This window comes from Phodopus roborovskii, unplaced genomic scaffold (assembly GCF_943737965.1).
Source record: "Phodopus roborovskii unplaced genomic scaffold, PHOROB, whole genome shotgun sequence".
In the NCBI taxonomy this organism is placed as follows: Eukaryota; Metazoa; Chordata; class Mammalia; order Rodentia; family Cricetidae; genus Phodopus; species Phodopus roborovskii.
In genome coordinates, this window is record NW_026126541.1 from 27625852 (window position 1) to 27647634 (window position 21783).

At 37.0% G+C, this 21783-nt stretch overlaps 1 protein-coding gene across 2 annotated transcripts in view; it reads left to right on the forward strand.

Moving 5' to 3' along the window:
• Prkg1 (protein kinase cGMP-dependent 1) overlaps positions 1-21783 on the forward strand; it is a 1151895-nt gene that overhangs the window by 1100584 nt on the left and 29528 nt on the right. For both annotated transcript variants that reach the window (XM_051199947.1, XM_051199946.1), the window contains exon 10: positions 6733-6829. In XM_051199947.1, the coding sequence (XP_051055904.1) occupies positions 6733-6829 (97 nt within the window). The remainder of the gene's footprint in view (positions 1-6732; positions 6830-21783) is intronic.

Sequence of the window (21783 nt, forward strand, 5' to 3'; positions counted from 1 at the left end):
AAGTGAAATCTGATAATCAATTTATTCTAAATATCCATGACTGAGGAGCATGTGTTTAAAGAAGCTACTGCATGTGATAAATATTTACATTTATGAAAAACAAAAACAACTGCTGATTTAGTCTTGAACTATTCTTCCCTCTCCCCTGCCTTTCCATGCCTGTGATCTGGGTTAAGGTGTGTGAAAAAGCACAGGGACATAGCTCTTGTCATTCTTTGCTCATGGTAGTACATATTCACTTGGGAAATTAGTTAAGAGAAATAAAAAAATTCAACTCAAATTATAAAAATCCTTGTAAATTGTTAGTTACAATTTCATATTGAACATCTATCTCAAATTTTCGGTATATAATAGCATATGCTCACAAATTTCTTTTACAGCTATCTCTGTTACTAAATACAATTTTAAGTGTCCTTAAGCACCAATATACCTTTATTTTTGAACCCTACTATGTAGCTTAAATATCTACATGCCTGGTATCATCATAGGCTAGAACACAACTACATAGATATAGGTAGGCATAATTATCATCAATGCAGAAAAAAAACTGTTGCTCAAATATATTTTATAACTATTATGCTTTTCTTTATTTAACATTATAAAAACTGCAGATGTGAAATCCAATAGTTTAAAAAATAATTTACAGACCACATGTCCCTCTCCAATCCTAGGATCAGTCTCACTTCATCAGTTGGTTTAATATCTCCAGAATCAGTTGTTTTGTGAGTGTGTGTGTATGTGTGTGTGTTTTTTTTTTTTTTTTTAAGAAATGTAGAGGTTTAACTAGATGGATGTCATGCTGATTTTGAATGATGTCAATGCTTTAATGCTCTGAGGGTTTTTTTTTAAAGCACTTCTAAAATTATGTGACTTTTTTTCCTATTTTTAAATGAAATTTAATTTATTAAGTGTAAAAATACCCTGTGATGAGAATCAGTAAAATATTCTTGTCCTAATTATTCTGATATTTATTTTTTAAAAAAATCAATTATTTTCAACACCTGAAAGAGCCTCCATTGCCTCATCTGTACAGAGAACTAACAAGAATAATGTAGTTGAAAGAATTCTTCTATTTCCTAGAAAAAAGTTCTTCTTGCATTATCATAGGCCAAGACTGTGCCTTCCACATAAAAATCTTGTTTTCAAAACATCTTACCCCTTTGAAATAGATTTCTGTATAAATGTGCCTGTAAATTCCAGTGACCTCTTACCACATACAGAGGGCAGGTAATTTCTAGACATTTGCCCGAAAGCTCTAAGAGCTTGAACTCTGACTTGAACTAGCAGCCAATTCATGCTTATTAGCTTGGGTGTATGTCTTCAGTATCTCTAAGGTACCTAAACATTAAAGAAATAAAGACTTGGAATGTCAAAGTCAAGGACAGAGACAGGACCACAGGACATGAGCTATTGTTTGTTATCTCTTGTGTTCTCTTTCTTATTGAATCCCAAGTAGACATTATCATCTGATTAAACCCCATGTTATTACATACACAGAAAGAAATAATTTAGACATCTATTAGAGTCCATCCATGTTTGCTGAAATACTTTATTTTTATAGATTTCCCCAAAGACTGATAAACCTAAACTCAGCAGCAATTCAGATTCACTCACGCACAGATGAGTCCAGGCAAAGCTAGGAAACATCATTTGTATGTGAATCAAGAGATTATGAGACCTTGGTTAGTCTTCCTCTGAGGCTCAGATCTCTGAAGTTAATTTTGATGGTAGATGAAGTGAACTAAAACAAACAGGGTCATATTTGCTTTGTTCAAATGGTTCTTTTGGGGGGACAGGGGTTAGGGTTAGGATTAGGGGTAGGGGTTAGGGTTAGGGTATGAGATAGGGTTGGGATTCAGGTTAGGATTAGGGTAATTACTCATTTTACTATATTTTGGTCACTTCACCTTTACTTAAATGTGCACATAATTTTGTCTGCTTTATCAAGTGGTGTAGAAATAATTGTGTTGTTATAATAATGTAGAGATACAATGGCAAGACCCATACATTTGTTTCTGGATGAATCACTCATCCAATTTCTGAGACACAGGGAAACATGTTGACTAGTTTAATAAGTCATAAGCTGCAGCATCCAATTCTTTAAATTAAAAAAGATGAAGTAGTTTGCGCAGATGGTATGCAAGAACCAGAGAAACAACTATGATAGTTAGCAAAAGACTCCTGTTCTGACTCCTTGACTTGATGGAGGCTGTTAATAATGGAAGGACTGGAAATCTAAAGACTATTATCTGTTTCCTAAGAAATGTGAGTAAAATCAGTACAGATGAGCAGCTGTGGGAAGAGGAGCGGTAGATGCAGGGGTGAAAGAAATGCAGTTGTTCCAGACTGTGTGTCCTGGCCTCACCCCTATATCTTTCGTTTTTCAATTTCACTGCCTTAGGCACTCTTGTGGCATAAAAGTAAAATTGTTATTTTCCAGTCGGTCTTAACTATCCAACATTTCACAGTTTAACAAATATCATATGAGGATTAACAATGCCCTACTGTTTCTAATCACTGTAGTCCCACATAACTTTTATCATCAGGAATGTTGGAGAAATGATTCCTTCTGCCTGTCTCACTCAACATACTTAATGTCTTGTATAGAAATTTTTGGTTTTTCTAGTTGTCAGTTAGAGTTTTGCTTATTCATTTCATATGTTTGCTGGGAGTTGAAACCAGAGCCTCACTAAGCATATGCTGTATCTCTAAGCCATACTCTAACCCCTATTTGTGTTTTATTAACATATTAATGTGTTTATAGGCTTCATATAGTCCTAACTGAAACATATATGCCAGTATTTGCACTATTCTGGAAAAACATACCCGTAAGTTTCACTCCATTACTACGTTAATAATAATAATTTTGTGTGGCTCACACTGACTTAAGAGCAATTAGAGAATATATTTATAGCCCTGTTATAGTGTAGTAACCAAACATTAAAAATGTACATGTTACCAAAATGATTTCTTTTAACACTTGGCAACTGCCCTCCCATAAACACTCTTCAACAGATGAACACATTAGCATACCTAGTTCCTTGTACCCAAGACTCCCCACAGCACATTAACTAATAACATGGATTGGACCCTTAATTTGTTTTTTATGAAAAATGATTATTTAATAAGTCAATAACTATTTACTTAGTTTCTTTCCCATTTAAACGTTATCAACCCTAATCAAATTAGAAGATCACTGATAGATTCAAATTGTCTTTAGATAAATCCCCAAGGGGAAGAGTGGATATATCTCTCCTGTTGTGGACAATAAAGAAAAATAAGTAAATAGAAAATCCCAGCTGAATATCTCTAGAAATCCCTGCACACAACCTAGTTTGTGTTTGAAAGGGAAACATGTAAAAAAAAAATCCCTGTGATCAAGGTACTGTTCCTTAATAAATCTAAATGAGAACAAAAAATTAACCACATAGGAAATAATAAGCAACTCATAGCATTCCCTGGGTTGAAAAAGAGAAACCACTTTTATGGTGTTTGAATTGTCCAAGAACTAGCCCCTGACACAAACAGAAACAGAGTAGAAGAGCAAGATTACAATTATCTGAAGGCCCCTTTAGAATATGTCTCATCAATATTGAGATACTATCATCAGGAAACATTTTTTAAAATCACTAATAATACTAGCAAAGTATTAATAAAGGCTAACAAAGTATAATTATGATAGTGTCAATAGTCACAATTATTTCTAGTAATGGGGATATATATATGTTAAAGGATTTTTACAACTAAAGAAAAATATATGCTAATTAGGAAAATATTTAATATGTCTATCTCATTAATTGAAATACATTTAGTGACCAACAAAATAGATAAGCAAGCTTAAGCACATTATAATCTTTCTACTTTGTAATGAGGTATTTATTTATTTGTGTGTGGATGTATGCATGTGTGCATATATATGCATGTGTACAAGCAGACGTGTGTGTGTCCTGGGTGAGTATAGACATCTATGTGTGAAGATCAAAGGACAACTTTCAGAAGTCAGTTCTCATAATTAAGCTCACATGGTCAGGTTTGTTTTCCAAGCACTGCTACCAACTGGTCCATCTCAATGGCCCTAATTATTTACTTATTAACATTTTAACCTGATAGCCATTATAGACCCATTGTTTTTCTGATGATGGAGGACCAAAACTGCCAGAGCCAAAACCTTCTTTGCCAGGTTCTACCACCCCTGACTCCTTGGAAAGCAACTTCTCCCTCTGGTCCATTTAATCCCCACTCAGACTCTGAAGCTGCCATTGGAACCCATTGGAGCTTTCAGAATGTTTAGACCTATGGGGCTCAGCTCACTTAGCATCAGAATCACTGTTTTTTTAAAATGCAGATTTTTGGTACCAGCATTAGAAATAACTGTTAAATTTGATTATATTTGGTTATAGCGAGGCTCAGATTGTTTTTTTTAAAGAGCTCAGGCATCTTTGATGTTCTGCCAAAACTGGGAAATACTCCACTCATTTCAATGTACTTTCAGTCCACTACAAGGCCAAATTGAATGCCAAAGCTATATTCAAGGGCATAAGTAATAATGTCATAAATTAAACAGATACAAGACAGTAATGAAATATTCTGAGTGTCCTCTTTTGACGCCTGAAATCTATGCATCCAGGAAACACATTATTATTCAAAGATGTTCTTATTACAAATGTGTCAGCATTATGTTAGTCTGACATGGCATTTTAGTAAAGTGTTATATCCCAAATTACATTAATTTAGGTTAATAAAAATATAAACTATCTAATCCAAGTTCTAGAGAAGCTAAACCAGGAGGACCACAATCTTAAAGCCAGCCTAGTCCATGTGAAAAGACCTTGCCTCAAAAAGCAGACAAAACAAAACAAAGCAAAAACCACAGGGGAGCAGCAAAGGTAGGAATTAATGAGCCAGCAGTCGATATGCTGTCTTAAAAATTCAACAACTGGATGAGAAGTTAGAGTCAGCCACTATTTATTCACATTTTTCCTTTCAGGTCCTTTTCATGCTTGTTTTATGAGGCTCACAAAATAGAATGTGTATGAAGGTTTAAAAATGTTTTTAAGCTCCATGTTAAAACAAAAAAAAATTGTGTTTTGTTAATTTGTTTTTTGTTCGCTTTTAAACAAAAATAAAAAACTGGAGCAATGCCATTAGGGATGTGTTTATCTAGACGACCAGGAAATACTTGACCACATATAAACCCTCATGGAGTCTGATCTCAACAGATGTCCTTTCTAAGCACCTGTTAGAGTCAGCTCTGTTGCTGTTTCATTAGATGGGATGGAGTTTAACTTTCCAAAAGCAAATGACAGTTGGAATGTTAGGAATGTGCATTTGCTCATGTTCCATTCTAGCTCACTAGCTCCTGGACCACTCTGGTGACCTTTGGACTGTGTCGATAATGAGAGACATCTGCAAATACTCTTGGATTCATCAGCTTTGTTTATAAAGGTTCATTCAGAGTAGTTGAATTCATACAATAAGCAAATAAAGAAAGACTAGTATTTTTCTGCTTGTTGTCGCGCACTCTGGATTGGCTGTCAACAAGGGGCTTATTTGAAAAGTAATTGCAAATTGAAGAGGTTTGAAAGCTTGTCTAAGAAGCTGTTTCATGTGCTTTGCAGTATAACTTTTCATGATGTGCTTAATTATATTGGAATAACTAAAAATGTCAGAAACTGTAACACAGAAGGTGCCATGACTGGGTTGGAAATGATTAAAACTGTGTCTGTACCATTTCCTCAAGTATATTCTTCATACCTGTGCATAGTACACTGCTCGATTGAGTCGTATTGGCCTGAAGGTCAAGGGTCATACACAGTGATTTCAACACTTCGATTTTGAGACAGCTGAATGTGGTCCTGACCTGGCTTAGTCAGTGGGTTGATCATCTTCACCTTTAAGCCTTCCTGCCCTTTCTAAAAACAGCAGGGCCTTTAACCAGGAGATATTTTAAGCAGTGCACACTCAGTCTTCTCATTGGGTAGAAGCATATTTTGGCCTCTTGCCCGTGTCAGATTGGCATGTGTGCACTTAGACTTGGATGCTGGTCCATGCTTCTCACCACTCATATAAGAAACTTGCAAACACAAAGACAGATACTGGGATTGCTAGCAGAGAGTCCGAGAGTAGATGTAAGCGGAGGAAGGACCTTTATTAGGGCTGTGACTGTGCTCCTGGGATCATCCATCAGTGCTCAGCTTTTTGGACCTGTTTTCCTAAAACCTGGCTGAGATTTCACTCCAGAGACACCGCACTTGTCTCTGGATCCTGCCACTCTTGATAAATACTTAGAGAAGACACTGCCAATCTGTGAATAAGGGAAACTAATGAGAAACTGCTACCTAAAACCTGAACAGCAAAACCAAAACCAAGCAAACCCAACAAATCCAAAACAAATCCAAAAGAGAGCAACTCAAACAGTCCACACTCACAAGAAGACGCGTAGAAAAAACACGGAGATGTGAGTGGTTTGCTAGCTGAGCTTATCAGTCACTTGACAGGCAGGCACTGGACACTCTGTATTTTTTGCTCATTTGAAAACAAGTGCAAGTCTATGTTATTCTGTACAGCTGGGACCAAAAAATTATGAGTATGAGAAAACACAGACTCTAAAAGCAAAATGGAATTGAGGCAGGTAAAGCCTGGGCAGCAGTCTTGCCATTCCAGTACACTCATACCTGGTACTCGTGTCTGCACCTCTAAGAAATTTCCATTTTTTCACATCAAAAAATCCAGATATGAAGCCGAAGCTGCCTTCTTCGCCAACCTGAAGCTTTCTGATTTCAACATCATCGACACCCTTGGAGTTGGAGGTTTCGGACGAGTGGAGCTGGTAGGTGAATTTTGTTTGAATACTTTCCAAAGCATTTCTTATTCCTCACATTTTTTTTCCTAGCCTGAGATCTCTTTCTCCTCCCCTCTTTTACCTCTCATTATTAGCTATTGTTGCTCTAACTCAGAAGCAGACACCTCCATGCAGGCATGGCAGATTGCTTAGCAGTGTGGGCTAGGATATGAAGTCAGTGGACTCCAAACTAACTGCAACCTGCTTTTTAGAAAACTCTTTGTAGCGAACACGGGCTAACCACATTAATTTAATGGGGAGACTTGAGTCACTTTTTGCCCCCAATTGTCTATGATTGTTTTACTTCCTTCCTTTGTTCTGATCTAATTATGCTACAATTAAATGAATGTAAATGTAAACATAGAAAAAGAAACTGAAATATATAGTATATATCTACATATCTATAAACATGGTTATATTTTTATGTGCTACATATATGTATAAAATAAATGTAGTGATAATAATTCTATGATTCCATGACTATAAGCATCTGTGTAGATTATAGTGATAATGGTTTGAATGTTTTGTGTAGTTTATGTAGTTTATTTTACATTATATATGTTTTATGTAATTTAGTTCACTAGATAAAAGTATACACTATATGGGATATGATGACATTTTTGTCCATTTGTTAAATTTATTGTCTGAAGCATGTTGTATGAATGTGGTATAAACAACATAAAAAATGTAACTCTATTTTGCATTTGTTTGAAATAGGAATTTTTAAGCTGCTTATTGCAAGAAAAATTAGGAGAGAAAATATGTCCTGGTGACTGAGGTAGCTACATTCCAGATACAGATTCACTTCTATCTCTCTGCTGAGCATGAGGGAGTCCCTGATAGGAGATGCTAGTACAGTATGTTAGGAACTCCCCAGTGCTGTGTGAAGTGCAGTCAAAAGATACGGTTGCCACCCGAGGTCAGGAGGAATCCCTTCCATAAAAGTCAAGCACCCAGAGCTATTTTTATGTTTGTTTGTTTTGCTGTTGGATTCCCTGGCTTTGATGCAGGGAAAGATGTCATTTGCTGGAGTATTAGAAAAGTTCTTAGCACTGAATCTGTATTATATTTCCTGTAATATGGACTAAAAAGCTAAAATAATTACTACCATTTCTGCATGAACGTCCAAAATGTGCCTGTGAAGATCTGGTTGTTATTAATTACGGCTATAAAATTCAAGTAAGGATCCAGAGAATAAACAAACCTTTCTGCTTTTCTGAATTTTGCTGACTAACGGAGCTTATACTAGGTTTTTTGTTTGTATGGTTTTTTTGTTTTTGTTTTTGTTTTTTTGGTTTTTTTCCTGCTGGTATAAACACCATGCCCAAAACCAACTTTAAGGGGAAAAGAATCTTGTGGGATTAACAGGTCTACAGTCCATATAAAGGACAGAATTCCTTTGACCAGTGATTCTCAATCTGTGGGTCACGATCTCTTTGGGCCACATATCACATATCCTGTATATCAGATATTTACATTACGTTCATAACAGTAGCAAAGTTACAGTTATGAAGTAACAACGAAATAATTTTAAGGTCAGGGGTCACCACAGCATGAGGAACAGTATTTAAGGGTCACAGCATTGGGAAGGCTGAAGTGTCAGCCTTAGAAAATGATTTGGAGGCTGTTTGATATAATTCCTTAAAACCAGTTTTAAAGACTATGGGACAAGGAGGGGAAGATGTTTAGGAGCACACACTTCCCAGCACCCACACAGACCTCCACATCCAGGTGATGTTATGATCTATCCTGACCTCTACAGACAATGCTCTCCCTCCCACATGTGCGTGCATACACACACACACACACACACACACACACACAATTAAAGATAAAGCCTTTAATAAAGACTATGAACAATAAAATAGCTGCTTGTTGACAAAAAAACAAAAAACAAAATGTCTGTGAATTTAGAGAATAACTTCAAGTTACTTGCTTTGTGGAATATGAAGATTGTCTAAGGGTATCTGGAATATTGAAACTACTTTATAACAGCTTCAAAAACAGTTGTGAGATTACCTCAAGTAGAAAAACTTAATACTGGCTTGAAAATTGAAAACTTGTAAAATATTCTCTGAAAATATATAAGAAGCACAAAGAAATAGTCACAAAATTTAGGGAAGTTTAATCACATAAAAAGAAATGCAGTTTTTCAAGGCAAAATATGCATATGTATGTTCATTTATAGCCCTTCATGATAAAGGTCTTGGAGAGAGCAGGCATACAAGGAACATACCTAAACATAATATACAACAAACCAACAGCCTGCATTAAACTAAATGGAGAGAAACTCAAAATGATTCCACTGAAATCAGGAATGAGACAAGGCTGTCCACTCTCTCCGTATCTCTTCAATATTATACTCTAAAGTTCTAGCTAGAACAATAAGACAACAAAAGGAGATCAAGGGGATACAAATTTGAAAGGAAGAAGTCAAACTTTCACTATTTGCAGATGATATGATAGTTTACATCATTACATTGCATTATATTACAAAAATTACCCATGTTCTTAACTGATGAAGTTTGCAATGTGTTCAGTATGATGTGTTCACTATATATCTTCCAGAAAACCAATTCTTTCTGCAATGTCACTCATATGTTTATCATATGCATATAACTTCAATCTTTAAGTGCTACTAAAAGGTAACTAAATAACATTTTATTGTATCTCAATGAGCAAGGTATGATTGTAAAATAGTGAGAAATATGTTCCATTGCTTTATAGTAACATCCATAATCTATTTCACTTCTGTTTCTGTCAGAGCACCTGTTTTCAGAAAAGATTTGCCCATGAGTCAGACAAACAGTTGTGTAACCTGGCAACATTAGTGGTTGTTGCAGTAAATATTAATTTATTCTGTAATCCTAAGATTTCCTGTACCCATAAAACATACCCTGCTAAAATATAAAAACGAAATATAAGGAGGACATAAAGCTTCACTTTCTTGCAATATGTATATATTTTTTCTACATTATGGGAGATTTAAAAGTTTAATTAGAAAAATTGCTCCTGGCTTTGGGAACTCACAGTTTGCTTCAAAGAGAGTATAAGATTAAACCATAAGCAAAGTAGGAGAGGCACAGGTTGGTGCATAGACGAGGAAGACTGGTGTCCATACCAAGCAAAGTGAATGGAGCACTATAGTAAATACTTGTGAAACCAAAGCATAAGAAAGAACACAGGCTTCCTCATAACATCCCACACCTTACTAACATGATCAGCCTTTCATTTGAGCATGCTTTATCATCTTCAAGTTCAAGCCCAGTTTATAATTCTGCCCTTGTAACTGCTCTGGGAAGAGAACATGGGGTGTGGTTCGTATCTCACAGGAAAACACCAAGAAGATGCTTTGGAAGTAACAGAAGTCCATACAGTGGGAACTATTTCCATTGCCCAAAATGACAGCTTTTTGTTTGTTTGTTTGTTTGTTTGTTTGTTTCTAACTTAGAAGCTTTTCTGCCATTCTGGCTTCAACCAATGTTGAGATTCTTCCCACTACTTCTGTGAAACAAAAGAAGTGTGAGTGTTTTTGTCCATTTCTTTTCCAGTTTCTGTGATAGATTACCCTGGCCAACACAATGTAGGGGAGAAAAGATTTATTTGGTTGACAATTCCAAGTCACAGCCCATCTTTGCAGGAAAATCAAGGCAGCAGGAACTTGGCAGCTTTTGCACTCAGCATCTGTCAGAAGCAAAGAGCAGGGAGTTGATGCATGCTTGCTTTCAGTTTTCTCCACCATTGCTTAGTGCCAAAGGTCCTGCCTAGGAAATGGTGCCACCCGCAGAGGATAGGCCTTGTCACCGCAATTAATAGAATCATCCCCAGAGACAGGCCCAGAGGCCAATCTATTCTAAAGTGTCCCTCATTGAGACTTCAGGTGATTCTAGATTGTGTCAAGTTGACAATTAAAATCATCACAACCATTGACATTAAAAAAAAATGTTTCAGGGCCAGTGATATGGCTCAGCAGAAGAAAAAACAATGTGAAAGTCTAACACTTGAGTTTGACTCCACCCAAATGTGGAAGGGAAGAACTGACTCCATGAAATTGTCCTCTTACCTCCACAAGAGCATCATGGCACGTATGTGCCCCCACTTACACAGCATACACACAACACATACACACACAGAGAAATAATATATTTTTTCAATTTTTTCGAGATCCTGAACTAAACTTAATATAGAATGACCGTGGTGATTGATCTCTGATATGTACATTACTTTGTCAAACTTCTAGATACCTCTTTCCCTAATATTTTGCCATTCCTATTTTTGGAGGCAAAAATGGCTGTAGAGGAAAGATAATCAGCTAACAGTAATAATAATAATCTAGAGCTAAATGTTGAGCTGTGCATGCTTAGTCATTTATTTTCCTGAGCCTCAGTTTCCTTTCCTGCTAAATTAACATGATAATATAATATATCCCTCATGAGGTTGTAACAACTAAAAGAATTACAGTCACCACAGCACCATAATATATTATATTTAGTATTGTGTATTATGTATTTGGTATTATGCATTTCAATGTAATTTTTCCTGTAATGATAAATGTCACTTATTAAAATACACTCATGGTAGCCATCTTGATTTATCATTCCAGCTTTGTTAATATGGAAGAATTGTAAAGGAATGGTTTTCTTTTCTTCTCCCGATTGCTAAACCACATTTCTTCTCTCAGAGTAAAAACCTGAGGTCTTTCTGTGACCTTCAGTGATAGATGCTATTAAATTCTCCTGCACCACTAAAGCTTTTTATTTTCTGATCTACCATGAGAAATGATGGAAAACAATTTCCAATCTTCCTTGTGTCGACCTGTGGGTGCCTAAAGTAGCCTCCCTTTGTTTCTCTATTTTTCTTCTAAGCTGCAAAGCCGAGCTCTCGGTAAGGAATGGTTTTCAGTGCAGAGCACAGGGTCACAGCTATTTGCTTCTTACCCCTTTTAAACCAGGCTATTCTAAATGGACAGACGAGAGCTGGACCCTTGCCAAAGGATGTACTTGGGGTTTCTCTTGTCCTTTCTGTGAGTCCAACCCAGCTTTTCAATCCTGAAGTTAGATTCCCTGATCTGCAGGAAGGAACATTCTACTCCCACAGGCCACATGTGTGGAGCAGAGTTCCTGGGATCTTCAAAAAGGCATCCAGGCCATCGGCTCAGCTCTTTTGCAACTTTCTTGGTATCCACTTCATCGGCAAGCAGGCGTGCAAAGCCATGTAAAGCAACTGGAAACAAAATAGGCTGAGATGATTAAGCAATAAATGAAGTGACAAACCCGGTTGCTCAGTCACCAGGGTTTTGTTTCATCACTCTGAAAGGAGAGGAGCTTAACTCCAAAGGGAAACCCCTAGTAAGATGAAAACATTTAAAGAGCTCCTGTTGTCAATCCACACAGCAGTGAGATGAGACAGAATAGCTGTGGAGCGGCTGGGTAGCCTGCAAGTTTGCCTCATTTTGACATAGCCTTTGTTTCCCCTGCATAATATTCTCTGAGGAGTTGCCTATTTGTTTTCCTTCTAAAAGAAATATAAAAGATAATTGTGATTCATAGTATTGACTCCTTAAGGGAGAGAAAGGCATTTAGCTAAATAATGAAAGTTCACTCCAAAAGACACTAAGTCAGCTTAACTGGGTACAGAACAAAGATACTGTCAACTCGTTTCTTTTTCTTCCGTTGTATTAGATCACTTTATTGTAATAAATTCACAAATGAAACCATCCCACAGCTAGATTAAGGTAGCCAGTAACAAGCAAAAGGCCGGTTCCAACTTCTGTGCATTGCAGTGAACTTCTCTATACAGTTAGAATGGCCATTCTGAATCTGTGGATCTTCATTGGGGGTTTTATACTTTTACTACCAATTATATTTTTCAAGTTTATCCACTATAAAAAAGGAAAATTCTATGACAGAGTTGAAACTAGAGCTACTTTTGAGGTACCGCCTCGCCCCAGTCAAAATGAGTATCAAATGATGGGAAAGATGTGGTGGTGGGGGGGGGGGGGAACCCTCATTCACTGCTGGTGAGAGTGAAACAAATATAGCCATTTTGGCAATCAGTTTGGAGGGCCCACAAAATGTTTTAAAATAGCACTACCATGTGACCCAGCTACTCACTCCTGGGCAAGTGCCCAAGGAGCTCAATATCCCATAGCAGCAATAGTCACACATCCACGTTTAATTACTGCTGTATTTTACAAAACCACAAAAATGGAACCAACATGTCCATCAACTGATGAACAGACAAGTATATTTTACATACAAAATGGAATATTATTCAGATATAAAGAAAATTAAAGCATTATGTTTACTGGAAAATATAATTATAAAAGACAAAAATTCACATTTTCTATCTCACATGTGAATACCAGTTTGTAATGTGTACATGTTCATATGTAAACTGCTGTTAAGCATGGGTGCAATTTATCATTTAGAAAGGAGACCAAGAAAGGATGATATTAGGTGATGCAGAAGGACAGTCTGCCATCAAAGTCGTATGACTCATGAAAGAAGATCCTGGTGTCAACAAAGCTAGTTTCTAAGCAGAAGTAACAGGTAGTAAAATCTAGCTGTGTTTTGACAAAGAAATTAATTCATCTTGTTCATATAGAATATATATTCAGTTGTTTAATAGCTGTGTTATAATCTAGGCTATGTGAAGGTGAGCAAATGCAATTAATGTCATAAGTATCTTTTGAATTTATAGGAATCTTGTATACTATCTGTGCATTGAAGTATATGTTTTTTTTCATGAAAATTATTTAAAACTATTGTCTTAAAGTAGTAACTTTTTCCTTCCAGACTTAGATGTGATCCTAGAAAAGCAGTCTAATTATAGAAGGTGTTGGCTACATTTCTCCATGGCTTAAAACAGTTCCTCTAGCTGGGTGGTGGTGGTGAGCCCCTTTAATCCCAGCACTCACGAGGCTGAAGCAGGTGGATCCCTGTGAGTTTGAGGCCAGTCTGATCTATAAAGCTACACAGAGAAACCCTGTCTCAAAAAAATAAAATAAAAAAAAAAAAAAAAAGAACAAACACAGTTCATCTCAAAGTTAGCATTTAGTTCACATGTACTTTTTTGTTTCCTTCATCACAAATTTACTTTTTTCCTAGTGAATGTATGGGCATAACACATTCAGCATTAATTCATCCCCCCCCACACACACAATACCCAAATAGTCTATGTGGAATATAGCATCAGACATAATTCTAGCCATCAAAGAATTTTTGGCTCCTAAGAGGTTAAGAATAACTAGTTTTTGGCCAGCCTGGAATAAATGAGACCTTTTCTGAAAACAATCGAAAGGCTAACAGCGTGTAAATTCAAATATGGCTGTGTACTTCTGCCCATTACACAGTGATGAGCAGATTTCTTAGGTGGCATTGATCCCAGAAACAAGCATGACTTCTCTTCTGACTTAGTTAATATCATGCCCAGACATGGTACTCATCCATGAAAGCTTTACTTAAACATGTTCAGAAGAGAATCCTGGCCAATAGCAAGAAAATGGTCCTTCTGTGTATGTTGATAAAGCAGAAATAGCCATGGCCTTTAGCTAAAAGAAAATAGTTTTTTATGATAAGGCTTATTTCAATATAGTGAATAGGTTTAATCTTACTTTCTGGAAGAGTATGAAACCTACAATGCAGTATGAATTTAAGTGGATTTATCAACTGAACACAATTTCTACACATGTTAAATTTGTTGCCAATTTATAATATCTCCCTCCTCTACTCCCAATAATGTATATATCTTATTGACCTGAAGACAGTATGAAGTCAGAAGCTTTTGTGAGTCAAGTGACTGTTCCTTTTTTAAAATTTGTATTGTCATATAACCATTGTATATAGTGTTGGGTTTCTTTCAAAGATAGCCTGTACTTTGACAATATTCATACCCCTTTCCTCCCTCTGTTTAGGACCCCTCCCTTTTCCCCATACTTTATTCCCCATCTCTCTTCTATCTTTTCAACACACACACACACACACACACACACGATTTTATGTATATTTAAAGATTTTAAGGCCCACAATATCAAAAACATGTATTATTTGTCTTTATCTGTCTTTTTTATTTCACTTACCATTATTTCCAGTTACACTCATTTTACAGAGGATGACATAATTTTTTTCTTCTTTATGGCTTATCAAGTTCCATTGGATATATGCATGGATTTTCTTTATCCATCCACCTGTTGACAGATTCTAAAGGCAGATTCAATAATTTTGTCACTATGAACAGTACCACAGTAATGGATGCCTAGGTATCTCTGTGTTCTCTTAGAGACCTTAGGGCATGCAAACAGAAATGGTATAGCTGTGTTGTATGAAAGTACTGTTTTTCATTTTCTGTGGAGGCTCCCTTATGATTTAAATGGTGATTGCATTGCCACTAACAGTATTTAATATTACTTTAATCTACATTCTCACTGGAATTTGTTGCTTTGAAAAGTTCTTACCTATGCCTATATGGTGGAGTGTTTTCCTTTAACGGTATCAGAGTTTGGGGGCTTACATTAAAGTCTTTTATCTATTTTTAATTGATTGTAGTGTGTAGTAAGAGAAAGTGCTCTGGCTTCATTCCCCATTGGCTATCCAATGTTCCCAGCACCACTTGCTGAAGAGGTTACCTTTTCTCCACAGTACATTTCAGGCTGGAGCTGTACTGTTTTACTTCTGGAGACTCTGTTCTATAATATTGATCTTTTACCTGTTTTTAATGCCAATACCTTGCTGGTTTTGCTACTATAGCTCTGTAGTATGACTTAAGTCCGGTGTGATGATACCTCCAGGGTTGTTTTTGCCTAGGATCATTTTGACTATCCATGATATTCTCTGCTTCCAGATGAATTTTAGAATGGTGTTTTCTAGTTCTATGAAGAACATCATTGGAGTTTTGATTGCAATTGCATTGAGTCTGTAGATCACTATTTGAAATTTGATCATTTTTACTGTATTAACTGTGTTGGTGAACAAACATAAGAGGCCTCTCCCTCTAATGACTTCCTCAGTTTTTTCTGAGTCTTAATTGTTTTATTTTTAGTTAAAATTTAGTTACGTCACTTTCCCTCTTCCCTTTCTTTCCTCCAGTACCTCCCAGCTACCTTCCCCCCAACCCCTCCCATCCCCGCTCACTCTCAATTATAATTGTCATGTGCATACATATTTGTATTTATGTATATATATATATATATATATATATATATATATATATATCCACAAATATATAAATACAATGCGCTGAAGCCATATTCATTGTTTGTGTGTATATGGCTTCAGAGCTGAGCATTTTATGGTGTATAAACAATCATGAAGGCACATCTCTGGGAGTTGCCTATAGTTCTTTGGGCTATCCAATATCCATGAATTCTTCCTTAGCTAAGTTTTCTCACCCCAAGCCCCTCTCCTTTCTGTCTCAATTCTCTTCCTGTCCTCTCCAGACTTGCCCCTCTGCCTTTTCCCATCTTTCTCCCTTTCCCTCCCCCGCCCCTCCATTCCTTTCTTGGTGGCCTCTTATCTGGTTCTGATAAGAGTATAATAGTGACTTCATAAAATGAGTTTTACAGTCTTCCTCCCTTTATGTTTTATGAAGTAGTCGGTGCAGCATTGGTGTCAGATCTTCTTAAGGTCTTGTAAAATTTGGTCATGAATCCATCTGGGTCTTTTTTGTTTTTTTAATATGAGGATCAATTTTATTACAGCTTCAATCTTATTGCTTACTATAAATCTGCTTAATTTGTCCCAACCCTCATGGTTTGTTTTACAGCAGTTTTCAGGTCTTCAGGCTTATTAGATCATGATTTTCAAAGTATGTTCTAATAATTCTCCAAATTTTACTGTCTTTTTTTCTTCCTATCTATAATTTAATTAACTTGGTTCTTTTCTCTCTGTCTTTGGTTTAGTTTGGATAAGGGCTTATAAGTTTTGTTTTATCTTTGCAAAGAATCAGTTCTTTGTGTCATTAGTCCTTTGCATTGTTCTTATTGTTTACATTTAATGGACTTCTGCCATGATCATCATTGTTTCTTTCTGTCTTCTGATTTTGGGGTTTCATGAAGGTGAATCATGAAATCCCTTGAGATTCCTTGATATGTTTTTATTTAAATTAGAAACAATCTTATTTTATATATCAATCCTAGCTCCTTCTCCTTCCCATTCTCCCATGCCCCCCAACAACCCCCATCCCATCCCTCTTCTGCTCCATAGAAAGGGTGAGGCATTCTATGTGGAATCATCAAAGTCTGTCACATCATTTGGGGAAGGGCCTAGGCCCTCCCCAGTGTCTAGGCTAAAAGAATATCCTTCTATGGAGAGTGGACTCCCAAAGTCCATTCATACACTAGGTATAAATGATGTTCCATTACCAGGGACCCCATAAACTGCCCAGGCCTCCTAACTGACAGCCATGTGCAGGAGGCCTGGTTACATCCTTTGTTGGTTTTCAAGCTGTCAGTCTGGGGTTCATGATCTCCCCCTTGTTCAGGTCAGCTGTTTCTGTGGGTTTCCCCAGCATGGTCTTAACCCCTTTGCTCATCATTCCTCCCTTTCTACAACTGGATTCCAGGAATTCGGCTCAGTGCTTAGCTGTGGGTGTTTGCTTCTGTTTCCATCAGCTACTGGATGAAGACTCTATAATGGCATATAAGGTAGTCATCAATCTCATTATAGGGGAAGAGCATTTAAGATAGACTCTCCGCTATTGCTTAGATTGTTAGTTAGGGTCATCCTAGTATATCTCTGGACATTTCCCCAGTGTCAAATTTCTCTCTAAACCTATAATGGCTTCCTCTATTAAGGTTTTTCTTTTCTTGCTCTCCTCTATTCATCCCCAAACTCAATCTTCCTGGCCCTCATGTCTCCCCCCCTTCCTCTTCTCCCCTTCTCTTTCTCCAAACTCCCTCTCCTTCCCCCACCCCCATCCCCACCCCCTGTGCTCCCAGTTTGCTCAGGAGATCTCGTCCCTTTTGCCTTCTCTCGGGGACCACGTATGTCTCTCTTAGGGTCTTCCTTGCTTTCTAGCTTCTCTGGAGGTTTGGATTCTAGGCTGGTGATCCTTTGCTCTATTTGTAATATCCATATATGAGGGAGTACATACCCTGATTGTCTTTTTGTGACGGGGTTACCTCACTCGGTTTCTTCTAGTTCATCCATTTGCCTGCGAATTTCAAGATCCCATTGCTTTTCCCCACATCTCTTTCACTGGACTTAGAGAATTTTCTGCTGCAGTGTTATTGACATTGTTTTCAAGTTCTTTTGCTTGTACTCCTATGATCATGATTTATAAATATAAATAAATAATGTCATATTGATTGTCTCTTGTCCCATTCATACTTTCTTATTAATGTATCTCTGTCATTTTCTTGATCTGTCCTCATTATTTTCAAGCTTGTATATTTTCTTCTACTCTATCCAATCTATTGATGAGGAATTCCACATTTATTTGACATATTAAACTTTCTATTCTCAATATTTGATTTAAATTTTTAAAATATTTCTCTTTATTGAATTCCAGTTTCATACCCTATGTTGATTTCCTTTTTCATTAAACTATTTGTGTTTTATTAAGATGCATTTAGAAATTTGAGTCCTATTTATTTTACTGAATATTCTTATAAATATTTCTTTGAATTACTTTTTATTTCTTCTAATTTTCTTCAATAAATGTAATTACTGTGGTATCAACATTTATGGAAGAATCATGCTGCATTGATTTGCATGTTTCTTATATTTCTGCATTGGTACTTGTCCACCAGAATTTATGTCATTGTTGAATTGTTTAATCACCTGTATCATTTCCATGCAAATATTTTTCAGTGTTCTAGTAGGACTTGGTTATAGTAGGATTAGATTTTCATTTGTCTGTAAGACTGTGACTAGAACTCAGCTGTTATACTCAGTGTGCTCAGGGAGTCAGGCTTGTTCCCCAGTATCAATCAGTCCAAGAATGAAATACTATCTGCAGAATCAGCCACAATCTATGGATAGGCCTTCTATGAAAATATGGTAATAAACTATTTTTTAAAACACCTTAAAATCCAGCAGTTTTGAGGGAGGTAGAAGAGCAAGGATAGTGTGGCATGATGTGTCTTACTAATGGTAGAACATGAATCAAATAAAGCCAGAAATTAGTATTAATGTGATAGAAAAAATACAGAAGGGGGCAGCAAATAGAGGGGGAATAATAAAGACACCAAGAGGCATGAAGGTAGCTCAGGCTAAAGGAGAACAAAAAGGAAGAAGTAAAGAAATGTAATAAGACACGTAAAACAGAAGCAGGGGACCCCAAACTCCAGCCTGGAAAGGTCTATTAAAAAATAAGGAAAGAGTAGGACAAAGCAGACTAAGTTGGCATTCGCTGTGAATAAGGAAAGATCTGGGTAGGAGTGCAGAGCCTGTTTGAGGGTTCCTGTCTAGGCTCTACTGCCGGCTCCGTCACTCCAGGCTCTGAGGGGATCACGTGGATGCCTTGGAGCAGTATGCCACAGTGCAGAGCACCCGGGAAAAGCCCCAGCCCGCTTGGCCCACTGCATCTGTCATTCAAGCTATACTTCCACCTGCCTGAAGTCTGTAGGGTTTGACTCAAGACCTTTATCCAGAGGTATTCCACCACCAAATAGCAGAATATAGGCTCACTAAGCCACCAACTCAGCATGGATCTCTAAAATGGATTCTTGTTGAGAGAGACAGTTTTCCTTAAACCTTCTCTTTCTCTGTGATTCATGAGTGCAATTGCCATGAACAACTTCGGTGCTCACTGTCTCCTCTCTTCTCTCCTTTCTTCTTCTTATCCTCCTCCACCTCCTCCCTCTCCTTTTTGTAGTGATATATCATTTATGATTTATTAAAACTCGACTGGGCATTCAGAAAAGCAAAGTCAGCCTGGAGATATAGAAATCAGGCAGTAGTGACACACACCTTTAATCTCAGCAGCCAGAAGCTAGAAGGTGGTGGTACACACTCAGGGATTAAGAGGTAGATGGATCTCTGTGAGTCCAAGGCCACCCAGATCTACACAAGAGTGAATACATCTAGAAGGGAATTATAGCTCACACCTTTAATGCCAACGTTAGGGAAGTATATAAGACAGAAGCAAGGTCTCAGTAGAGGCACTCATTCTCCAGACACACTGAGGAGAGGCAGCAGTCTGAAACCTGGTGAGAGCTCATGGAGACAGGATCAGCCCACTCAGCCTGAGTAGAGGTAAGAAGCGAGTGGCCAGCTGCTTTGCTTTTCTGAATCCTCAGTCAAGCTTTAATAAATCATAAATAATATATAACACACCTCTTTTTCTTCTTCCTCTCTCTCCCCCATTCTCCCTCCTTCCTTCCCTCCCTCCAACTCTTCTTCCCCCTTCTTCCCTTCCTCTCTTTAGCTCCCTTTTTCCCTTCCCCTGTCCCTCGCTCTCTTCAAAATGTCTTTTACCGAAAGTATAGTACTACCGATTTTCTGAGACTTGACTTAAACAAGGGTTCTGGCCCTCTTTTCTCTCACTGGAGGAGAACCCCAGTTGGAGGTAATTTCTTTGGAATAGACCCTAGATTCTGTCTCCTTTTAATATCTGTAAAGTTTTCTATTTACTTTGCTACTATTATTTCTCCACTATCACCCATCTCTCATAATATCTGCAATCTAACACATCCCAACCACGGCCTCCCCTCCCTCTACTCCTCCCAATCCCCCACTTTACCTCCCCCCTCCCCCAGATCCACAGTTCCTTCATTTCCCTTCTTAAAAAGAGCAGGCATTCCAGGGATATTAACAGAGCACAACATAACAAGATGCAATAAGACTAGGCACAAACCCTCATATCAAGGCTGGCATAAATTATCTGATTCATTCTTAAAATGTCTGCAAGTCTGACTTTATTCCCATTTTATAGTGCAGAATAGGGACTATAGGAGGTCTTGTGAACTTTCAAGAGAACATGCTTTATCTATTCATATAATATTTAAGAAATTGATGGGTTGGATCTGGGAAGAATTGGGAAGGAGTGGTAGGAAGCCAACAAGATCAAAATGCCTTGTGTGAAATTCTCTGCAAAGAATGACTAAAATTGTTACATTAAAATAAATTATTAAAAAATTGTTAAAATGCTAAAAAGGAACAACTATTTGACTAAGTCATTTATAAGGAATTTCACAGTTATAGATAACCTTCTTCAATTGATGCATAATCCCTTTTTTAAATTATAAGCTTTTGAATCCACATTGATTTTTAAACCTGAGTCAATGTTTCACAAAAATTAGAATAAAGAGAAATACATTTTTGGCTGATGAGAGTAATGTCTTGATATATTATTGAAGGTAAAAGAAAAAACACAGAGGGAAATGCCTTTCTGGCACATAATTCTCTAAAATATAAGCTAAATTTATAGCTATATCATAATCAATAAAATAACTGGAAATTATGGATATGCAATTTTCTGATTTCCCCCCTTTAAAATTCTTAAACAGTTTTATTGAGGCAAAAATGTGTATATATCAACATTTTTACTGTGTTCATACAATTCAAAGAGCATTTCCATTTTTCAAAAAGAGCCCCCTGCCTCCCTTTCCACCCCCAGCCTTGGCCAGTCATGTCTCTGTCTACCTTAAGACTTGCCTTTCCTGGTACACAGTTTCTACAACTTTGAATTACACTTATTGATTTTGCTTTCCTACATATATGAATATAAATCCTATTGATGACATAAATTCTAGGTTATCTGATGTGCAGTAGTTCCATTCCTCTCCTCCCCCTTTAATTTAGGATAATTTTCTAGTGTTTCCGAATGCTGCTGTATCTGTGCTCTGAACTCAACTACAGCATGATGCTCTCACACTGTTTCTTGAACATGTACTCTATGGCCAGTGTCTGACTGGCCTGGGAAGTGTTTAGCAGAGAATATTGGGAAATGATGGTGAAAGAAATCTGATGCTTATACATTTATAGTCTGATGGTTTGTTT